The sequence below is a fragment of the Elaeis guineensis genome, chromosome 7, assembly GCF_000442705.2.
Source record: "Elaeis guineensis isolate ETL-2024a chromosome 7, EG11, whole genome shotgun sequence".
In the NCBI taxonomy this organism is placed as follows: Eukaryota; Viridiplantae; Streptophyta; class Magnoliopsida; order Arecales; family Arecaceae; genus Elaeis; species Elaeis guineensis.
The window spans coordinates 85,138,349-85,162,254 of NC_025999.2; the positions used below are offsets into that span (position 1 = coordinate 85,138,349).

General features: G+C 35.2%; 1 protein-coding gene across 2 annotated transcripts; it reads right to left on the minus strand.

Annotated features, from left to right (window-relative positions):
- Positions 1 to 5,660: 5,660 nt before the first annotated feature.
- Positions 5,661 to 17,287, minus strand: LOC105048636 (putative bifunctional dihydrofolate reductase-thymidylate synthase). 2 transcript variants are annotated; one of them, XM_073261332.1, is made up of 13 exons: positions 14,479 to 17,198; positions 13,739 to 14,277; positions 13,266 to 13,665; positions 13,112 to 13,156; positions 12,404 to 12,469; positions 10,537 to 10,598; positions 10,363 to 10,437; positions 10,117 to 10,282; positions 8,998 to 9,121; positions 6,715 to 6,820; position 6,680; positions 6,395 to 6,578; positions 5,661 to 5,979 (listed from the first exon to the last, which is right to left on the minus strand). In XM_073261332.1, exons 1-12 carry the CDS (start codon positions 14,554 to 14,556, stop codon positions 6,468 to 6,470), a joined length of 1,773 nt encoding a protein of 590 aa, XP_073117433.1. In that variant the 5' UTR covers positions 14,557 to 17,198; the 3' UTR covers positions 5,661 to 5,979; positions 6,395 to 6,467. The 2 variants fall into 2 exon arrangements, with proteins under 2 accessions (XP_073117433.1, XP_073117432.1); XM_073261331.1 differs by lacking the exon at positions 14,479 to 17,198 and adding an exon at positions 17,218 to 17,287 and having other exon boundaries at positions 6,395 to 6,820.
- Positions 17,288 to 23,906: the final 6,619 nt, after the last annotated feature.

Here is a 23,906-nt window from a genome sequence, read left to right on the forward strand (position 1 = left end):
TTCGAATTGCTGTTCTTGATATGCAAGCTACGGACATTTGGCTTGAGGGAGATGCTATTAATCATTCTTCTTTGAATGAGCACCTGCATAACCCGTTGATCTAGGATATTCTTATTTGGCGAGCTGGGTGTCGTCAATTTTTAGTGTCACATATTTTTTGTGAAGCTAATTATGCTGCTGACCATATGGCCGAGACGGCATTGCAGGGTGACTTCTATTGGAAGATGGGGGATTCTATTTGGATGCTGAACGCCTTTCTTATGATGTAAGTATGTCAAAAAATATATTGGGCTAGTTCAGAACTACATGGATGGGGATCTGAATAAACTATTAAAGGGCCTCTGTGCATGTTGTTTGCTTGTTTGTATATGGGAAGGTTATTATTCTGAGTGCTGGACACAGATTATTTTATCTGTATTGTTTGCTACGATAGTTTGTCCTCTGCTATGTGACTCTGCTGTAAACTCTATACTATATTTCAGCAATATAAGCTTTGCTCCATCTTCTACTAAATGAAAAAAAAAAAAAAAAAAATCATTTTTTTCATCATTTTAATGATTTATTTGATCGCATTGCCTCGGGGCCTCAAAAATGTTGTTGTGGTTGTCGTCGTTGTTTTTTGTTTTTTTTTGATAGAGGGCCTCAAAAAGTGTTACTGAGTGGCCTGGCTGCATAATGTATGTCCAACAACCATGCAGCTTTGCGCACGTGAACAATCTCTTCACATGACATGGAATGAGAGAACATTGTACGTCAACAGAGAATCTCATTTAAAAATTCTACGAATAAATTATTTTACTCCAATACAAGCTCGTGGCTTGATGCTAACCGACTAGATTAAACATAATTATTATCTCTAAACTTTTCTTTTAAGCATTTACTTTTTTTCTGAGAACACCACATCATTGTTGATTATCTGGATTCATGATAACCAAAAAACTTTTTCACAATTAGTTATTGATTTTTTTTCGAATTTGCTACTTTTCTAATGAAACAAGCAAACGGGAAACTACATTTATCCATAAAAATATTTTTTTCAAACAATTTTCTTAACATCCAAATGTACCTTACATCTACAAACCAAAAAACTTGGAGAGGAGTTAAAATTTCTACTCCATATGTCGATTCCCTGCTTCTTAGTTGTTGCAAAATCTTACAAAGCAGTCTCTTTTTCTTGTTATTTTGAATAAAAGGTTCCATATATTAAGCAAAGTACATATGCATGTGCAAAGGCATCAGATAATTATTTTGATCTGTAGTTGTTAAATTTATTTGGTTAAATTGGAGATATTCTAGAGAAGCAAATAACCTTTTTTTCCGATTTTTATTATCTCTAGCTTGTTAATTTATTGCTGGCCTGCTGGTTAGCTTCTCTCTCCACTCCTCGGGTACATATGAACATGTTGTCAAGCAGAACAGGAAACAGAAACTCTCTCAAAGTTGGCATAAAATCCAGAGCTTTACGAAGAATGAACACGTGAGACATGCCGGTGGCGTTCTCGGCGAGGTGGGCCGATGGGTCCCACATGCAGGCAGGTGAATGTATCTTTGTAGACGCCCCCTCCCACAAATCTTCTCCGCGAACCACCGTACCACCACCAAGCTGCTGACATGGCTCTTCAGTTCCCGGGTTGAGCACGTGATCCGGATCCGATAAAAAAAAAAAAAAAATCTTTTGGTGGCACAGAATAAATCCCACAATTACACCCAATCTAGATGGATCTCAATTCAACTCGATCTTAATAGGTCGGATTAATCAACGTATTGATTGAATTTTGATCCGATATGGTCCGGATACGATAAATTTATATCTCGAACGGATTGATTGGATAGTGGCCGCTCCGATCCATTATCCAATCCGAATTCGATTCGATCTTTTATATATAGATATATTTATTGTTCAAATGTAGATTAGTGGTATGAAATGTGAATCTTATGATCTTTAGATTTGATTACGATCGCAAGGACTGAAAAGTAATAATAGGTTATTTTTCACTGCTTCTATTTTTATTTAAAAAATTTTATTTAAGTGGGATAAATATTCGATTGAATAATTCGTTATCCAATCGGATCGTGTATGGATAAAGAAAATGTTGACCCATTAGACACGGATCGGATTTGGATCAAAATATTAAGATATCGGATCGAATTCGGATCGACTTAGATCTATATCTGATCTGATCCATTGCCAAGTCTGTACAGAAACCTCTTCAGCTCTCCACTAGTTCGATTACAATCATCAATAAATAAATATCTAAATATAATGGAGCGACCGTCGTCAGTATATGAATCCTGGATCTGAGAGGGAGAACAACACAAAACAGGAAAGATAAGATTTGTTAATCACAAAGAAACAAATCCAAGCAAACACCTTTTGACAAACAACAGTTGGTGTTGGCTGGCCTCGCGTGCGCTTTGGACCACGAGGACCTTTACTATTGATTAATATTGAGGTTACTGGAGTTTTCTTTTTCAAGTAACTAGCATATAACCCATACATTTTTTCTTTTATTTAAAAAATATACCACCCCTATAATATTATTTTTATTAATTACAGAAAATAACATTTTTTTTATTAATATATAAAATATTTATTTTTAGTGAATACTTTACGGAAGATATTTATTCTTGAAGTCCATGCACGATAGGGCGTCGTCACTGAGAGTCTAAGACGTGATGGAAGATCATGAAGCTGAGGAAGGACCGCTGGATCTTTCATTGTTCGCTTTCGGAGCTGTGCAGGCTCAAAGTTTGAAATGATTTGACAGCTGAATCTATGCGGGATGCTAAAGGATGGGAGCCTCGTGGAATTTAGAGACATGGCAGAGAAGTTCGTTATAGAGGTGGTCCGAGAAGGTAACGGCCATGTATCTCCATGTCTCTGTAGAGAACGGCGTGAACTCACAGCGATGGTTAATTCACAATCTTAAACTTAATCAAATAATTTTTTAATTTTTAATTAAGTTTTGAACTGAGATTGAGTTCGATTTTTCAAAAAATAATTTTCATATTTGTAAAATAATTTTACAATATGATTCTACCAACCATATTGCATGTTTGATTCATAATCAAGATACAAGTGAAATAAATATGAAACTACTTAAGATCTAATCTAAACAGGTTCATGTAATTGAAATAATTTTAACTTTAAATATTTTTTTGCACAAAAATTATTAACAAAGAGATTTTATTTCAGATTAAAATATCTTTTAAATCTAATAAATCATAAATTTAATCTAGATCATATCTAACAAATTTATGATTAAAGATAGATCTACACAAACTAGGACAACCTTTGCACTGTAAGGGGTAAACCTTACAGCAGGACAACCTTGCAGTTCGTGATTGATCTAAAATTTTAATTTTAGATTTAATAATCAGATTATAAATTAGATCTAATCTAAGAAATAATCTAAGCATGTATAAATAATCATGTAATAAAGAACCTAGGCTCTGATACCAATTGTAGGAACCAGATCTAGGGTTTCAGGGTTAGATCTTGAAACTTTTTCAAGTTCATACAGCGGAAGACTAAAATAAATCAAAATTTATTTTCTAAAATCAGAGAATCTCTAGATCTAAGATCCTATTACATGATTATTACATAGCATTAAATCAAAATTAAAATATATAAATATAGCATGAACTACATGTTGATCATATCAACATATTTTTATACCACATCTAATGTATGTATTAAACAATAGATCAAATCTATTACTTGCAATTACCTTGCTAAGAATTAAAGTAACGGCCAATCTTCAAGCATGCAGCCCGCATCAAACATAATACCCGGAAGGTAAGGGCCCAGAATTCTGCTATGATACATAGGATGGATAATAGTTATTCGCGAACTCTATCAACGTAAAATCTTCATTTTAACATATATATATATATATATATAATATAAATATATAATATAAAATATAATATATATATATATAATTAAATTAAAATAAGATCGATCAAATCTGAATTTAAATCTAATAAAATCAAAATTTTATAATAGAGATCTTACATCGATGATTCAAACCGTTAAATATGATTAATCATCTCAAAATTATTTACATGCATAAAATCATATGATTTGAGGGCTCATATCCTATGCATCAAGTGATCAAAAATTAAATAATTAAATATATTAAATTAAATATATTTTTTGATCACTTGATGCATAGATTAGATGTCTCCAAATCATATAATTTTTTATATGCAAATAATTTTAATATAGTATATCACATTCAATAGCTTGAATTATCGTCCCACTATCTAATTTTGACCTAGTCAAATCTGAGTCCAAATTCGATCGATGTTATCTAAATGTATTCCTCTATATATATTAGATTATTATTAAGTTAATTATTATCTTATTATAGTTAATAAAATAGAGTATGTGTCTATCCATAATCATTGAGTGATGGGCCTTCGGTGAAAGGCCGTCTAATAAAGTGCCTCCCTTGATTCTTTGGCAATGCCAATGACAATAGCAAGAACATTAATTCATCCAAAATTCTTTACAATCCCTCCTGCAAAACTCATGACCACCTACATATCCTCTTCTGCATCTACCTGGCTGATAGCCATTTATGCTCTCTCGCTCACTTCACCGCATGTTTTGCCAACTGTATTATCTGCGCTACTCCAAATTCATCACCATCCCTACCATTGCCCCTCCGTGTCACCACTAATTCCCTCCTTCCCTCTAATGAGGTCGGCCATTTTGCAAGTTGCAGGAACACCACTTCCCTCTCTTGCCCCTATTCTCACCACTTGAGTGCCTTCAAGAGCACACCATCACTGTCATGTTCTTGAATCTCTTGCCGCCACATCCTCCATGCCCAGCATCCTAACTACCTTTAGCTACATCTACACTTCAAACCCTAATCACGCCCCTTTTGGAATCTTACACCAACCAGTCTCGAGGACGACGATGCTCCTTTCCCGATTGCCATTCTTCGCTGCGCCGAGCGGATAGTGATTTCTGGCACTATATTTATTTGAGAGTAAATATTGCGGGACCGTAGAAAAACCAATCCAACCTTCTTGTGAAGCTATTTATGAAATATTTTTTTTTTACAAAATCTTATATCGGCCTGGTGCCTGTTCGAGAAAGGTTAGAATGTCCGACCAGCCTTTCCATGCTTTCTTCCCACAGGTCTACAAGCCCACATTGGGCTGAAACTCGTTTCGTTTTTATTTGTGAAGTAAAACTTCATGAAGCTGACTCTGTATCAATGCAACATTTTGGACCAATAATTTTGCCAAACACTGACGAGCCCTCATCATCAATATTGGAGCCAAAAATGAAGCCCATTTGTAAGAAATAAATCTATTTTATAATAAATTGCTGGATGGATCATCCTCCTTTTTTTTTTTCATCAAAAAAAAAAAAAAAACCTTCATGGAGATGCCACCCCCTATTCCCGCCATCTACAGAGCTACAAGTTACGCTAGCTACTCTGGTAATACCTAATCAGACCAAGATAACTTGTAATACCGTTTCGGAGCTAACGGCCCCACAGAAGAGGACGCCAAACAGTAATGCCAGCTATCATCGATAAGTGCACAATCGTACCACCCAACATCACCTCCCATGCTACCAACCACCACGTCTTCGATTGGCAGACTCAATAACATGGAAGCTCACTAGACGTTAAACAAGGAAAATATAAGAGATGTTCACAAACATTTAACCCTGTTTGACACAAAGTGCATGAGTGAAGGCACTAGACAAGATCAGATGGGCACATAGACACGTTCTTGTTCCCTGGGACATCGGAACTCACAGATAGGCTCAAATTGAAAAAAAAAAGGCCAGAGTTCCATCCATAAAATGTCAGGGTCCAGAAATCAAAACAAAGAGAATAATTTCATTCACCTCTTAGTAGACGATCACTTTCTACAAATATATGTGCCGATGGAGTAAAGACCTCGAGTATTATTTTAAGGGCCACTCCACAAATAGGCATGCAGCTGTACCTGATACAAGTGGGGGCAAAGCATGATATAAAAAATTATTTTATAAAAAAAAAAATTTATTTCTACCTTGTATGAATCATGTCAATCGTAATATCCTCCTGGGAAATGATGCCTCTTACCAAGATAAGTCTTTATTTTGATGCAATGAAAAATTTTATTTAGGTCGAGCCTACTGCCCCAAGACTTTGGTCAGAAGCCAAAGCTTGCGATATCGTACGTGGATATGTCATCTGGCTGTCAAGCCATTTCTCACTCCAAGCAAGTTAAAAAAAACCCTCTCCTGAGCTTGCCCGCTTGTATTGGATTCACTAATTATACGATTCAGTCCATAATATAGAGTTTATAACTGACTTTTGATTAACTGACAGTATTTAGGTAACTCGCTAAACAAAGAAGGCCGTGAAAGTGTAGTTACCTCTATAACCTATGCTTCAGACCACATGATGCAGAACACTAAGACTAAGTTCTCCTCTCCAAAGCTGAAGGTGTTATATTGCCATTTTCATTTCTATCTTGTAGTGCGGGTCATACCCAACAAGCTCGAAGTCAGATGCAACAAAGGAATCTATATCCTTCTTCAAAGGGTTGACCTTCAGAATCTGTGTTTGATGAAAGAAAAATTAAGTGGCTATATAAAATCAAATAACTGGAAGGCTACAATTAACTTCAGACAATCAATTCTTCTTTTATTCTACTTTACTCTATTATTAGAATAATTTACACAGCATTGCTCACCGGGATGGTTTTGGTTGCTTTTGAAACTGCTCTTCTAAAGGCCTCACATGAGTTCTATAAACATGAGCATCTCCTATAACATGGATAAAATCCCCAGGCAAAAGATCTGCAAACAGAAAGAAGCGACGAAGCAAGATAATAACAAAAAGCACTGGTCCGTCTAAGGAGACCAACAAATGTATCTAGACAAAATAAAAGGAAAAGGATCATCAATATGTAGCAATCTCATCAGTACTATTTTTTATGCAAACGGCTTCAAATAACTACAACAGAGTATATCCGTGGTTCTATATGAATTATGCATGCCAGTTGGACCCTATAACCTAATTTGCACAGGTAGAAAAAAGAAAGAGCCAAGGACATTTTTCATCAGCCCAACTTATTCTGTAAATTGTCCCCCCAAGACCCAACCTGCCCACCAAATCCCAAAATAGAAATAATTAAAAAAATACTGATAGAAGTAGATGATAGATACAACAGCTAAATATAAGGTGGCATATGCACCAAGGAACAGACTTCATACCAAGAGCTAGATAACTGAACGTGCAAGTAAACACCTTTAAGCATCCTTCAACCTTCCAAAGACAACTCCATAACATCACATTTCTATCTATGATTAAATTGGCTTCTTTAGATAGGTATGGTAAGGATCCTAAATGCTAGAGGAAGCAAATTACAGATGGAACATTAAGGCTTCCTGCAAGCTCCAAGCCTTGATTTGGCTGGTCATCTAGAATCCTCTGAGAAGATAACCTCGGAAGGAGGGCATCAAATTTGAACAAAAATCCACTTTTTCAGACAAAGATGGGAGAATGGATCATGTGCTTCTTTCCTTCATCTGGACATTGTGGCAGGCTTCTAGTTTTGGCAGGGTTATGAATTGGTGTCTCAAGACATACAACCTTGGTTATTAGCTTGGAGCTCACAACTGCTGTGTGACAGAGCTACAAAAGAATGGAGCTTGACATTCCATATAGTTAGGTAGGCATTTGGAAAAAGTCATAGAAGCATTCTCTAGAAAGCGAGACAGTATCTTGATCATTTGTAGTCAACCATTATTGACTTCTGATTTGTCAATGAACTCCAATTTGAATTTCCTTTGTTTTCTTCACGCCAATATTCTCTTCCACTAGGATTTCACAAAATAATCATATTGCCAAGCAGAAAATACAAACCCTGTCAAGGCCAATATAGACACACAAACTAGGAAAAGTATCACAGTTCAACAAATAATGTCAAGCTAATAACTGAAAGCAGGGTTTATCAAATGACAAACGGATAACTAAATCATTCAGAAGACTAAAGCTAAAGAGCAAAAACAAAGAAAAAGGAAAAGAAGAGCAGAGAAACAAAGGGAGAAGAAGAAGAAAAGAGAGGGAAAAAAAGCAAAAGGGGAAGTGGAAAAGAGGAGGGGGGGTCAATTGCCACTTCAACCATCCCCTTTCTGTTTATTAATTGACCCCCAGTGAATTCTATTTTTTCTGTATGTTGTGTCCATTATATTGAACAAGAGGCATAATCACTGTATAGGATTCTAAGTTTGTTCTATTTTGGGGGCACGGGGCGGTGGTGTTGTTGGATCTTCATTGACCTGGGGATGGTTTATTGCCTCAAAAGCATGTTTGTGTTTCTTATTGCTGAAAATTTCATCAAAATGTTAATTTAAGATATTCCCAGATCTTTGTTTTCTGTAAGAGCTCCAACCGAGAGCATTACTACATGTTCTTTTTGTAGCCTAAGATTCCAAACCATACAATACTTTGGGCCTTATTTTAAAGCATTCCCTTAAGTCACCAAGGTACACAGTCAATAACACCTAGGACAACCTCTCGATTTCATCTGTTCACTATTATTCTATAAGTATTAGCCCTATTATTTTGTACAGTAAATCCAAGGCAAAAAAAAATAATCATGACTAGAATCTCCTGACCATCAATTTTGTCTAGGGCCTCAGTTCATGTTCATTTCTATCTATCAACAATGCATTATTTGCGAATCATATACATCTCAGCACATTTAACTCCCAAAGAACCTCCCAAAATATCAAATACTAGCATCTATAAACTCTTCTTAAAATGTTTATTGCACTCCAATAACTACAATTTCCTAACATGTAGATCATGCACAATGTTAGAATAGCTAGTTTTAGCAATCATATTCAGATGTATTGACTTGCTGGCATCAAAGTATAATCATACCCAGGCAGCTCATGAATAGTTAAAGTTACCAGTTTCTTAAGTATAAAACAGTTCAACAAATTCTGTGAAAACAAAGATAACATACCGCAAACTTGAGCAATCATGCATGTCAAAAGTGAATACGACGCAATGTTAAATGGCACACCAAGACCCATGTCTGCAGACCGTTGGTACATTTGGCATGATAGCTCGCCATTCTCCACATAAAACTGGGGAGTAGCAACAACTTTTATTGATAGAAACAGAGAGGAGCATGCACTGGAAAAGTATGATTGAAATCTAAATAAAGAAAAATAAATAAATATATATTACACGTGACCGAAGTCATCCCACACCAAGAAAATGTTTTCAAATATCATTCTCACATAGCTTCTAAGGTCTCTAAAATCATCCCACCCACCCCACCCCACACACACACAGGCTTCCAACCAATGAATAACCTAAACAAGCACACTATCAAGCAGTAATAATAGATGAACTATTGATTATGCTAAAGGTGAAAACCTTAATGTTCATAATGTGCTAAATTGGCATTTTACTGCAATTGGGAGCAGATAAGGATCCTCAGATGAAAGGACCAAAACAAAATATGGATGCTTTTGGCTGAATGGAACTCTGTCCCCCGTTTTGACTGCCATGTAACTGTAAATTCTTGCCCAAATTCCATTTATCAATTAGTCCATAATATACAATATATACACACCTTCTACACAGGGCCAGGAATTAAAAAAATAAATAGCCGCAAAAATCATGGTCCGGGAATAAAAATTTCTAGTCAATAGTTTCTAAATGTTGCATAGCAGTCCAAACAACTGGTAGAGTTAATTGTCCTAATGCATTTGCTAGCATTCCACGTGCTAAAAAGAGTAGTTATTAATTGTCTTCTAAGAACATCTCAATGTTAATCTTGCATTGCTTCGCACACAAGAACAGGATGTGGCAGTAATGTCAAGGCTATGAAATATAGAAATATCAATGGCTCATTTCTGACCATGTTGCTCCCAATGGGTTGTGCTTGTCCTTACTTTTTGAAAGATCAGGTCTAAAAGTTTCCAGGACTAAGTTAACAGTAAACTATGCTTAAAAAAAAGACATAAGCATACAACGCCTGAAAATGATTACTGAATAACAAATTCAACACCTAAAACATACAGTGGTGCAAATACCAGGTTAACATATTTAAAATTTCTGCATGATCACTAACTTGTGCAAACATGTGGCAAGGAGGAAGGGCCATTTTCTTGAGATCCGAAGGATTCCAAGCTGAAAGAATGATGCGACGATCATCTGGATTATTCTTTATTTTGTCAATTATATCCAGTAGCTGATCAAATCCTTTCCCAGTGTAATCAGCATGCACGTCGGTATACCTGCAAAATACGTGATTCTAGGTTAGAAGTTCACCAACTTAGCAGAGATAGTTGGACAGGTTTCGAAAATTATATCATACTCAGCACCAAAGTGTCTCCATTGAAACCCATATATTGGTCCTAAGTCGCCTTCTTCTCTACATGATAAGCCAACACTGGAAAAAGAAATTCAATAACATCAGATAGCAAGATTTGATGGTAATCAAAATATCAAATTTATAGTAAGGAAGATAAATTGAAAGCAAGATGCATGCCTATCAAGGTACTCTCTTGATGCATTGCCATCCCAGATATGTATACCCTTTTCCTGTAAAACCTGTTAAAGAGATAGAAATATTTGTCACAGAATTGCAGCCAAACAAAACAACTAAAAGAATGGTTCAGTGCTCAAGATGTATATGGCCACTATGCAGCAGCTCACAGTTAAAAAGAGATTTGTCTGCTAGAATGTGTTAAAACAAAGACAAAACTAGCAACATAAACTTCTATTCCAGAATGGGATACAAAATGATGTTAGTGTGCACCCGACTGCACCATATAAATTCATCAAGCAATTAGTCTATCAGCAGCAACCTAAGTTGTGGATGGCCTTATACAGAACATAGATCTTGAAAAAAATCTAGTAAATGCTTCCACATAATTGTCGAATATATATTAAGATAGCTCGCTAATAGCAAGACTCCCTATTCATTATCCAACTCAAATTAAGAAAACTGGAGTAGCAATCCCCCAAAAGTACCTAGCCCAACTTGCCAATCTTGGCCATCTTGAAAAGAGAGGAGCACCCGGTTGGATTCAAGAAAACTACATCCAGACCAAACCACTCCAGCTCATGTTCAGGTTGACACCTTAAGTGACAAGACCCAACCTAATCCCACCACAGCACATCACATTAGATTAATGTCAACATATATATCAAACACAGCATATGTTTAGGTTTCAAAAGTTATCAGAGACATGCAATAGTGTGTGAGCAATACATACTTCAACAAACCCTATAAACTTCAATCTCAAATTCTCAAATCAACCATCCACCACTTAGAAACAAGAAATGATCGCTTCATGCCTGAACTGTCTCCAACTGAACTTAAATCCTTAAACATTTACTATGTTATTTTGACTTGTTAGTTAGTAAATTCCTTTGTTTCAGATCCTACAGTTGAATTGATAGTTTCAGATCAACTTCACATGTTGGTGTTCCAGACTGCGATACGTCAGACTAGGCTGCCATCTAACCAACTGCAAGGTTGGGTTGAACTATGGTTCACACATAACTGAACTTGCCCCCTAAAGGCTTTTAAGCTCTGATGAGTGCAATGTAGTCATGAAGTGCCGATGATAAATTACATAAAATCTATTTAAACTTGCTATTTAATTGCCATTAGTATAATGTACCTGAAAACATATCCAAACACATGACATCATCAGAACATTTACAGCAACATGTTGCAAATGCTGTGCAGATTATATAACAGGCCTCATTAACATAGAGTAGCTTTTCATTGGCATCTTGACATCAAGAAGCTGCCAGGATAGCATAACCAGAAAAGACCATTTTGGTGCATTTTCTTCTAATATCACCCATGAGAAGATTTAAGATTATATTAATCATATAAGTTCCCAACATTTTTGCATCATTTCAAGAATTCAAAACTACCTTTACTTAAGCTTCAACATCCATCAGCATTTCACCAAAACTAGTCAAGTCGTGCATGACTGATTTCTATGCATTACGATAACAGATTTTTTTTCCCCTTTCCAGCGGAGTTATTGCAAATAACCTGATTTATGCACATTACATATCATTTCTTCCTTAACCAATAAAAACACGAAACTAAAGACTGGCAAATAGAAACCAGCACTTGAAACAAGTCTTAGACAATACAACTCAGGAAATTCGATAAATAGAAATGATTCATAAGCTAATCTAGATTATACAAACATTTGAATATACAAGAGTATAAGAGCATTGAATTTGATAAATAGATTCATGAGCTAATCTAGATCACAGAAACATTTCAGTAATCAATAGCAAAGAGGATAGGATAATTTGATGGTGGTGGTAGTGGTGGAGATATACATTACAGCTGATATACAAATTACAATTAATATGTTACCCACCTTTGCATCTGTTGAACCACTGATGAACCACAAGAGTTCCTCAACAACACCTCGCCAAAATACTTTCTGCAAAAGCAACCATATACTGATATTCTGTGGCACTAGAAAATGCAAGAAAATGTACGTCCATGTCATGTTGACCCTTAGGAGACAGTAGGTATCCTCTCCATAATTTGTAGGGTGTAATTACTAATCATAAGATTGTAAGTAAATTATAGCATCCAGAAAATAAAATCATGATTGACAACAACTAAATCTGAATCAAGCTTTCTTTTTTTTTTTGCACGCATGCAGGCGCATATGGTGGGGTTTGTGGGCTCCATTGTGAGTAGACAAAAGAATTGTATGCAGAAACACCTAATTTTCCATAAAAAGATAAAGCAAAACTCTTTTCAAAGATTTGTAAAATTACAAAAGCAAAACGAACACCCTATATTTCTGGCAAATTTACAAATAATTCACCAACTAATGTAAACAACCAAGAAGCATCTGAGCATGTTCAAAATATTTTTTTTATTAAGTTGTTTCTAATGTCATTGTCTCTCCATTCAACTGCCATCCTCAATTTTTTCCAAATTCCAAAGTAATATTTTCAGCCATTGCAACCTGTGTACTTGCTGAACTAATTCCAGACCTCGGCTTTGTGATTATAAACTCTAGCGACTACAGACACAAACATTAAGATTCAAACAAGCTAACAGGTAGTACCTTGGTTGTAAGCAGCGGAAAAGATCTTCGCAAATTAAACTGCATCTGTAGTGCAGGCAGACAAAATTTTAAGATGCTTGTGTTTTTTTTTTTTAATGAAACAAATTTATTGGCAAGAAAAGTAGACAAGCATTTACCAGAAGAACAGGCATACCTGACAACCAAATTTTGACAGTGTTCCAGTCCCTGTCCTATCATTCTTTTGGGCACCATTTGCTATGATATCTTGAACAAGTCTAAGATACATATATTCCCCATGTCTTTCATGGATCATTTTAGGAAGAAATAAGAACTTTTCAACCTCAAACTTATTCAAGTATAATTTAACATCCGGTTTTTCCTCATCACACAGAGTATGAAGCTCTGCAGCTGAATTTCGCACACGAACATATGTCACAAAAGAATACCTGATATTGTTCTCTACCGATGGGAAGGATGAATACCATGGTTGAAATACCGAAAAATCAATTGGAGGGATGAAAGTGTCACATTCAATGTTTGTTTCTATGTCTGTGAGATGAATGGCTTCGCATTCAAGTGCATTAAGAGATTCCCTGCAATTAATATTGTAAAATTTCTGAACAGCAAAGATGCAGTAAATGCTTAAATGGGTTAATTAAAACTCACCTTAATACCTGGCCACCACCTATAACAAACACTTTCTCAATTGACAGACAATAAGGGGTTGCTGCTAGCAGCTTTAAGGCAGAATTCATGCTTCCACAGATAACAACATTCTCAGCTGTTGCAATATCAAAACTCCCAGAGCGTGTCAGCACAACGTTCAACCGACCAGGCAGAGGCCTATTCTGAAGGGGAATGCTTTCCCATGTTTTCCTACCCATTATCACAGCATTCTTTTTTACAGAATCTGATGCAGTCATAGTAACCTCCTTAAAAAATTTAAGGTCGGATGGCAGCTTCCATGGCAACTTCCCATCCTTCCCAATACCCATATTTCGAGTGGCAGCAACAACAACCTGAAAAGTCCTTTTAGGATCGTGTTGTGTATTACCATTTGAAATGTTTGTGGGAATGTCACCAGCCATAACTGGAACAGAATGGCAATAGCTGCACGTTATCCCTTTGTTAAATATTCCAACTGGTAGGCAAGGCCTCTCAAATCCAATGCGAGATAAGCAACTTTTGCTCAAAACTGGTACAATCTGAGCATAGTAAGACAACTAAAAGAATTACACATGATTAATGGAGGTTAAAGAATCAATGCCTTGATGCAACTAAGACACACATCAACAAGACAAATAAGAAACATGGTAACAGTGAAACTGAAACTTGGAACAGAAAACTGTAAGTACAATATGAAACATGAGGGAATGGCAAAAAACTGCAACATGTATGTACTTAACATGTGTGCTCGAGAAAACCTTGAAAGCTATGTTCCCAGAACAGAAAATCCTTAATGTCATCATCTGGACCGAGAACATAATTAACTAATCATGATTCGCAGCAGATACTTCAGGAATTAGTAAAAGAAAATAAAATGAATACTGAAAAGAAGACCAACTATGATGAGATACAGAAAAAGATGTAATTTGTTGCAATTTACAAAAACTTACTGATACTCCCAAAAGGATAAACATCTCTCCATGATGATTTCATTAAGATATGAACAAGAAAGGAACAAAAAATTTTTGCATGGAAAAATGCAAAGTCCAAACTAGCCACACAATATTCAGGCATTGATCACCATAATTTAATAGAATTATAATCCTGTTCAATATCACCAAACCATACAAGAGAATTTCCAACGATTACAACCCAAATCCCTTTCCACTGGCATCTATCTGAACAATGACAAACACCAAGACCGTGCTAGCAGGAAATTTAACTGATCAGTATATTTGAAAAGCTTATTACTTTTTGCATGCTTGGATGTGAGTCAAGTGGCACAATCTGGTGATGCTTTAATTTTCAAGACCTTCTGATTTATATTGGAAGCAAGATAAGTACACTAACCGGTAAAATGACCCATTGGTGGATTTGTTGCCTAGTACAAATCTGCAATACCTTAAATGTTTGTCCAAAAACATTACCTAATTGTACTATGTAAATTTTTTGAATCTATTTAGACTAATATAATGAACTGAACATGGACTAGATGTGTATTCAAAATTGCAAACAAATCCTGCTACAATAGAACTAAGTATTTATATATATATTAGAAACATAGCCCTAAAAAATAATTTTTATCACATAACTACAAAAGAATTATATTCTACAAGCAAGATACGCATAAATCCAACAAAAGAAAAAGGAAAATACATTGATCCGAGCACCGATTACTAATCATCCATTGATTCACAACATTAGGGGATATCCATGTCTGGGGTTGCAATGCATTGACTAGGGGTGAACGGGGTGGGTTAGCACTAGGGACATCATGATCTCGTGATCAACTTCTAACATCAAGGTCAGAATCAGTGTGGGGGTCAAGGAGTAAGAGTTTGAAGGAAGGCCAATGCTAATCGGAGGAGGAGGGGTCTTAGAGTTTAGGATTTTGAATGAGGAAATCTAGAGAGCTAAAATGAAAGTGATTGTGAGAGAGAGGGGGGGTGAGGGTTTGAAGAGCAAAATGAACAAGCCAAGATAGGAGCATTGGAAGGTCATCAGAGCGGCCAATCAAAGCATTGGATGGTCATGTTTTATTAAAAATAAAGGATGGCAAGTTTTTCATAATACTTATTTTACAAGTTTCATGACTTGTCAGTTTCAGTAAACAGCTTCCACGAAAAACAACTAAACAACTATTTTTAGACTCATTAAGTTGAGATTACGTCAATCATGTCTTAGTAAACCTTGTCAACCAAAGAATCCTTTAAGGTGTGTTTTTTTTTTTTTTTTCAGATGGGCAAGCATGGACTGTTATTATGGGGTGGAGGTGATAGGAGAAATCTGGCACCATTTCAGAAGATGATGCAAGTGGTGGGGAGATTTGGCACTATTTGAAAGAGCACAAAAATGGAGGTAGACCATTCACTGTTAGGGGCCAAGGTTGGAAAACTTGGGACGAAACTCAAATGACTCAGCTAAGTCAAGTAAAAAACTAAGGGGACTGAGTCAAAAGTCTAGATAACTTGGGTAGTATTAAAACATGAGCAAGACCCCACTAGTCTTGCCAAGTGTTTCATTACTTGGTTGTATCAGTGAAGGAAAAAAAAATCACCAAGTCATGTCTTTTTTTTCTTTTTTTTTTTTGTGTTTATTTAAGACCTCAACTTGACTGGTTGTTGCTGAGTTATGCCTATCTGTTGCTGACTTGGACCAAGCCATCGTTAGAGTTTGTGGGAGTTAAGGGTCAAGAACGGGATGCAAAAGCAAGAACATATTCCTTCGCCAATGATAATGTGCATGAAAAACTAGTTAATCACAAGTAATAAGCAAAAAGATCATGAAAATTTTGGTGCTTCTGTTTTATGTGCTAATTTAGAGTTTTTTTTTTTTTTTTAAAGACTAAATGGCTAGGACATGATTAATTTTGACAACTAAGAACATTAGATGACCATTTTGGTAATGCTATTCTCCAATTTGTTTTCTCATGTGATTGCCACTATCGAGTCTATGATATCTATACACTCTTCATTATTGTTAGATGATTTGAGCGTATTGAATTCAAATTAGTTTAGATATCTAGATCAATCAAATACATTTTCATGATTTATAGCAGCATGCATGTATATTATATATAAGAAATATATGACTCGTGAGTTGCCAGTTGACTCGTCGAGTCAAAAAAGATTAGTAGAGGGTGAGTCAAATCTGAGTCATGAGTTCCCGACCTTATTAGCATATGGTTTGCCCTATCAACCCATACCAAGTGTCCCATACTGTATGGTTTACCATACTTGTCCAGATGATGATACTCAGGGTTCTCTGCTTTGGGAACATAGCTTTCTAGGTTTGCTCCGGCACATATGTTAAGTACAGACATGTTGCAGTTCTGCAATTCCACTAGGTTACATAATATCCTTTTCTATTCTAAGTTTCAGTTTCACTATTTCCATGTTCCTTATTTATGTTGTTGACGTGTGTCTTCATCACATTATGCAAATAGGAGATGCCAAAGATTTCAAGGTTTGGATGACAACCTGCACAGATAGTAATAATCTCATACTAGAGATCTCAAGTACTTCTTAAGGCATTAAACTAAATCACATCCTGAAAAGAAAAAAAAATAGTGAGAAGCAACACTTATTATACCTATTCTCCTAATTCTGTTGCCTTGTTATGATTCGAAAAACTTGACAAGACCTGAGATACACCAAAAATGATGCAATCCCTGCAGAACAATAGTTATTAGTAATGAAAAGTAAATATAATGCCAATACATAAAGTGATGAACTTCACAACTTATTATGAACATGAAAGTCTGGAAAAATCTGCAGTTCTTTTATGTGCCTATGAAGCCAGTCAAACCAACTTCAGCATAAATTTGTCTAGACATAGTAAAATCATATGCTTTTTTTCACAATATGGTGACCTAGCTTCATGAGAAGATTACAAGACCATTAATACAGAAGAATTAATTAGAATTGAATAAATAACTCCACAACTATGGACGTAGCATCAAGGCAAACTTTTTTGTATTTCTTGCTTTGAGGGTGCACCACAGGCTTCAGTTTCATAAAAATAGACAACCAGTTTTCAGGTCCTCATGATGAAAATATCTGCAAAACTAAATTCAGAAACTCAGCCAGAAAAAGAGAAACCCCCCGCCAGCACAACTGAGCGGCTTCTCTTGCAGCCTTCAGTAAAAGGAAGCAGATTTTCCTAATAGAGTAGACATCCACTAAAAGATGCATCAAAAAGGCATCTCAGAAGCCGAAGATTGGTAGAGAATATAGAGAGGAACTCGTTCAAGAAGAGGAATCCATTAAAAAAAAGCATTAAAAATGAGATTTTCCTCTAACGCTTCCACCAAATGAAGAAAGAGAAGGATGACCAAAAAACAAAACAAGAACAGAAATTTCACATTAAATAGTGAAACAGTGCTCGAAATTGAACAAAAAAGTTTTCCTATGTCCTCGAATAATACACGGTAACACGGGACAACATTCCTCCGGATCTCACAACAGGTTGGAGGAAACCTAGATTTTTAGGTAGACTGATACAAAAAAAAAAAAAAAAAAACGCGCCAAGAAAGACAGCAAAAATCCTGAAAAGAACTCGAAATTCAAACCCTACCCACAGAAAATCCATACTTTAATAATTGCAGCAAACTCTCATCATCGAATCGAAACGACTAACAAAAGGAAAAACCTAAAATCACGGATCTACCACGATTCCATTCAAAAAAAAAAAAAAAAATCGCATAAATTCCCTAAGATCCCACACGAACCGAAAAAAAAGTCAAAAATCATCTACAAAAATCATGAACGATGGCAGAAAAATCAAGAATCGGGCGTTTACCTCACAAACTCAAGCGGGAAAACCCAACGAGGGCCTCAGAAAAGATCTCGACCACGCACAGATCTCTGCCCACTCACTTCCTTCCGGCTCGCCGGCACGATCGCCGAGACCTCCTCGGCTTTTGCTTTCCAGAAGCCAGCCGGATATCAAATCGACTTCAGAGGCGGAGTGGATAGTGAGTGCAAGAAGAAAAGAATACAAAAGAAAAAGAAGATACATTGATAGTTTGCGAATCAAGGCTTTTACTGTTGTAAGGTTTAATCTCAACAATCCTAAAACCCAATCAAATAAGTTACTCAGCACAAACATTTAAAAAGATAATCATGTAATAATAGGCAGGGAACACAAAAGAAAAATATAAATAAAAACAAAAAATGAACACCCAAAAAAATCTCACGTTACTCCAAAATCTGAGACCTCATCGTCCCAAGAACCCGGTAAACTCCGCTCGAAAAACCTCCAAAAGATTGAATCTTTCCGCACTTCCGCACCAAAGGAAGCGTCAAAACCCAATAAGCCAGTAAATTCACGCTACCTCAAGGATTAAACCCCACATCTGCCCAACTCCCAGCGCACAAATCATCAAAAGCGACACACAAACAGAAAAAGGAGACCAAGATTCAAGATTCCACTACCTGGCACCGCGCTTGGATGCTTGTCTCGCTGATTGCCGCTTGGGAGGAGGGGAGGAGCGTGGAAGCGGGAACGAACCCTAGCCGGCCTTGAACACTCGAAGACTTCGAAGACGACTGCTGACCAAACGGGATTGGGAAAGGGAACGGCGGGCCGCGGATCGGGTTCGCCTGTAAATTGTAATCGGAACCTCCCCCTAACCTGCTAATCGAAAGAGACCTGCGCCCACCAACCACAGACAAAAAAAAAAAAAAGGTCAGATTTAAAATTTTATATAAGAATCCAACTTACGTGAATGGCCATCAGATAACATGCATGACTACACCATGTAGTCGGTACTCGTGTACAGGCAATCCATCATATGATGGACGTCATCCACGAGTACACTGCATCCCAGGGTTCTTTTAAAAAATATTAATTTTTAAAAATTAATTTTTAAAATACTGTTAAATCAAAATTATTTACGGATCTACGATTACTTGGGTTGCATAAGACACCATGCATGTATTTCACTATCACGCAAGACGGAACCATGGGCTGAACCTACGAGGCGCCCTTTTTATCGAAAACTTTTTTTCGTTCGTGAAATTTTTTTTATTATAAACTATCCCAACCATAAACTATCGTTCTCTTTTTTTTATTAAAAATTAAATTTATTTATTTATTATATATAATAATATAATTATTAAAAAAAATTACATCATTGTTCATCTGAATATCATCGTCTTTATTCATATAACGTCCACGCGATATCATTTGTATTTGAAGCACACTACTTATTTTATTAAATTTTTTTAATATTATAGATGTAGCTTTTGATTGATTCATGATTACATAAGCTATAATAAAAAAATAAATCTTTTATTTTTATTTAATTTATTTTTTATTTGAGCATATCGATCATCAAAATATGATACAAATCAAAAAAATATTAGTGCACCAACAAAATTACTGACAGAAAAAACATATTTTTAAGTACTACATTAAAATATTTACATAAATTAGCAATCATAATTTCAAATCATCAGTTACTATCATGTGGAAGTGACTGTTTCTCCACGAAAATTTCATTTAACTACTGAATAGCTTCCTAATTCATTTTTTCAATTTTTCTCGTATACTTATTGAACTTCTTGACTTGTGTTTGCATGCTGGTTCTTTTTATCGAATTTCTCAATTTTAGAGTTTCGAAACTTTGTGTTCAAATTGTTTGTGTAAGCAATATATATGATATATATTGGATGGTTGCCAATCAAGATGTTCATTTTTCACGATGGATAATATATCTACATCTCAATCTAAAATTAGATAGATATTCTGACATGAGATAAAAAAACATCTCAGATAAGTTAAGAACCAGCCCCATATATCAGTAGATTCTTCATCTACGATAGCAAATGTAAGTGAAAAAATTAATTATTTTCATCTACAATAGTTGCAATCATCATCTTCTTCCAATATTTTTCATACAAAAATATAGCATCAATACAAATTACAGATCGACAGTATTTAAAACCTTCAATCGATGGTGTAAAGGTGTAAAAAATATGATCAAATACAGCATATGCTAGGTGACCGATAAGAATGTTGATGAATTTCACTTAAGAGTATAAATTAAATTTCTCTACAGCATGCAGCCACTTCAACAATAAGTCATATGACTTATCTCAATTTTCATATGCCATGATCATTGTTTTTTACTTCACCTCTCATAACTTTCTATATCTGGATGTATAGTTAAATCTATTCTTTAGAACTACACCAATATCGGCGGCAGTAATTATGGATACTTCTTTTACAAATCCCATATTTCATTGATGTAGTTGGAGTCTAGTCCAAAATGATCCTAAGAAAGCATGGCGGATATACATATATGCGAACCAATATATCGTGTGATTTTAAAATAATCATTATGCTTAATCACTCGAAGCATCTAATTGCATTCCGACTCCATATTTTTATATTTAATAATCTAAAGCTTTAGCTCTGATTCAACAACCTTAAATTCAGGACATCGTTAATTAAATATTATTTTATTACAGTTTGTAGTTTCATCTTTCCATATAATGGAGGCCTTTGCATAAGTCTTCACCTCTTTCCCATGTACTACATTGTGTCTGTAAGGCTGAAGACATTAACACATTACTAGTTGCCCAATCAACCATTCTAAATTTTCTAAAAGAAGCTTCAAATATTGAAAAATTTGGGACTCCTATATCATATAAAATTCCTAGTCACATGGGCACTCCATAACATATAATATAGTGACTTGCTGAGTATCATCTTCTATGTCATCTTTGCTTGGTACATCATTTTTTGAAAAAGTCGATTATTTATATGAATTGTATCATTAGTAATTGTGTAAATTAAAACTTATCTGATAATAGTCTATGACATATCATTACCCACTATAGGGAATTGATCCTCTGTATGTCTCGAACTAGTATTTACTAGGACATTATCTACCACGTATGGACTTGAGGAAATAATCTATTCACTGTCTTAAGTTGTCATTCCTATGTCCCGATCAATTGTTTCATAATTATCCTGATCAAAAACAAATCTAGTATTTTCAATTGGTGGCATATCTAGATACAACTCTGCATCGGATAAATATAAATATGAACTGACAATTGAAAAGATTATCTCGATATCCTCATTTTTGATAATCAAAACATGTTTATACTTTAATTGCACAACTTATAGATGTCTATATATTATCATTATTTTATTCTTTCTTCTATTTACACGAAAGACTTTATATAACTTATCTTTTAACTTCTCAAATTTCATTCCATATTTAATTTTAATGTCCTTTGATGGCCGTCTATTGTACTCAATATCATATGGTTCATTAACCATTGAACTCTTATATAGCATAAGGTCGTGACAATTTCTATCATACTTCACTACATATATAATAAATAAAGTAAGTTCAGCATGCTTAGCATGAAATCATCATTCATATATTAAACAAATCCACTACTACAAATACTTAAGAAAAAATTTATTTATAATATTTTTTATAACCCTAAATAATCAAGCATGATCACATAAAATCTAAGGAGCTATTTTTTAATTTTTTAATTTGATTTTTTCATATAGGATGTCAATTCATAAGAATCACTTTCTTGAAAATATGATTCTTCCAATGTTTGCCATGAAATCAAATATATACTTCATATTTACCTAATGCCCCACTTGGCATCTCACCAAAACTAACAATTATTAAAACTTAATAAAGCATGTTTATCAAATCATATTTATCTAACATCTAGCAACCAAAGAGACCATAAATATCACTGAGCATGAAGATGAACTAAAACATAATACTAATAAACAGATTGGTAAAGAGACAGTTCTTAATCAAATACATAGCTACAACCACAAAATAAAAATAATTTAAAATATTAAATCATATTAAATATACTATAAAAATAAAAAAATCAAAATAAAGAAAGATGACTTATAATGGGGATGGAAAAAAAAAATAAAATTGGAAAACGAGGAGATCACAAGAAAAGAAGAACAAAGGGGCTTATCGAAGAAGTAGATAGAGGGGTGGCCAGTTAGAGGAGTGGGGAGTAAGAGGGCCGGTCGGAGGAATGGGGAGCGAGTGGGGGTGGTTGGAGGAGTGGGAGCAGGAGGCTAGTCGAAGGACAAGGGAGCAGGGGGGATTGCAAGGAGAGGGGGATGGGAATATGAATAAAATCATAAATAAAAATAATTCAAAACATCGAATTATATTTAATATACTATAAAAATAAAAAAAATCAAAATAAAGAAAGATGACTTATAATAGGGATGGAAAAAAAATAAAATTGAGGAATGAGGAGACCACAGGAAAAGAAGAATAAAGGGATTTATCGGAGAAGTGGGGAGAGGGGTGGCCGGTTAGAGGAGTGGAGAGTAGGGGGCCGGTTGGAGGAGTGGGGAATGAGTGGGGGTGGTTGGAGAAGTGGGAGCAGGGGGCTAGTTAGAGGATCAGAGAGCAAGGGGGATTGCGAGGAGAGAGGGATGGAAATATGAATAAAATCATGGGTTCAACCAATAATTTCATTACCAAACTCGATAAAAAAAAAATATGGGTTCAACTCATGATTTGATCCTATATGACTGTGAAACTGTAGGTGCATCCCACACAATCCAAATGGTAATAAATCCATAAATAAGTTTAAATTTACTATATTTTAAAAATTATATATTTTTTTAAATAATATTTTTTTAAAAAAAATCTCCAGCACCCTAGGGTGCCACATATGCCCTATAGGAGAGCCATGCTCCCCTAATAGAAGTTGCATACAGCTCAAAGATATAGACCACAGCTTCATACTTCTTTTTTAAAGATGTTATATTTAACACTTGAATTTAAATTAGAGTTTATGCTGCTTCATTTTTTATAAATAAAAGCCACCATTAAAGCTTTAATTTTTGCAAAAAATTTCTACAAATTTGTAGCAACCCCTAACTTTTCATATACGGCCTTTTCTGTTTTTTTCCCCTCTTCTTTGTATTCCATTCTCTTCTTTGTCCATGGTATGTAATGAATAGATACTAGCGATCTCAGAATGGATATCTAGATACTCCTATTGACTGGGTCTTGGAGGCAATGGAAGTTAGTGGGCCATCATTTGTTAATTTTGAAAAGGTTGTGAAGGTCCTACTTGCAAAAAATATATAAATATCCAAGATTTACGCATTCCATAGTGAATTGTGGGGCTAAACATATATCCAT

Bases quoted from the DNA above. Each gene is read 5' to 3' on its own strand.
- LOC105048636 (XM_073261332.1), bottom strand. From the start codon at position 14,556: ATGTTCTCGGTCCAGATGATGACATTAAGGATTTTCTGTTCTGGGAAC. The intron at 10,599-12,403 runs GTGGGTAACATA...TCTCTTTAACAG, and splicing joins GTGGTTCAACAGATGCAAAG to GTTTTACAGGAAAAGGGTAT. The intron at 6,821-8,997 runs GTATGTTATCTT...TTCTGTTTGCAG, and splicing joins CATGATTGCTCAAGTTTGCG to ATCTTTTGCCTGGGGATTTT.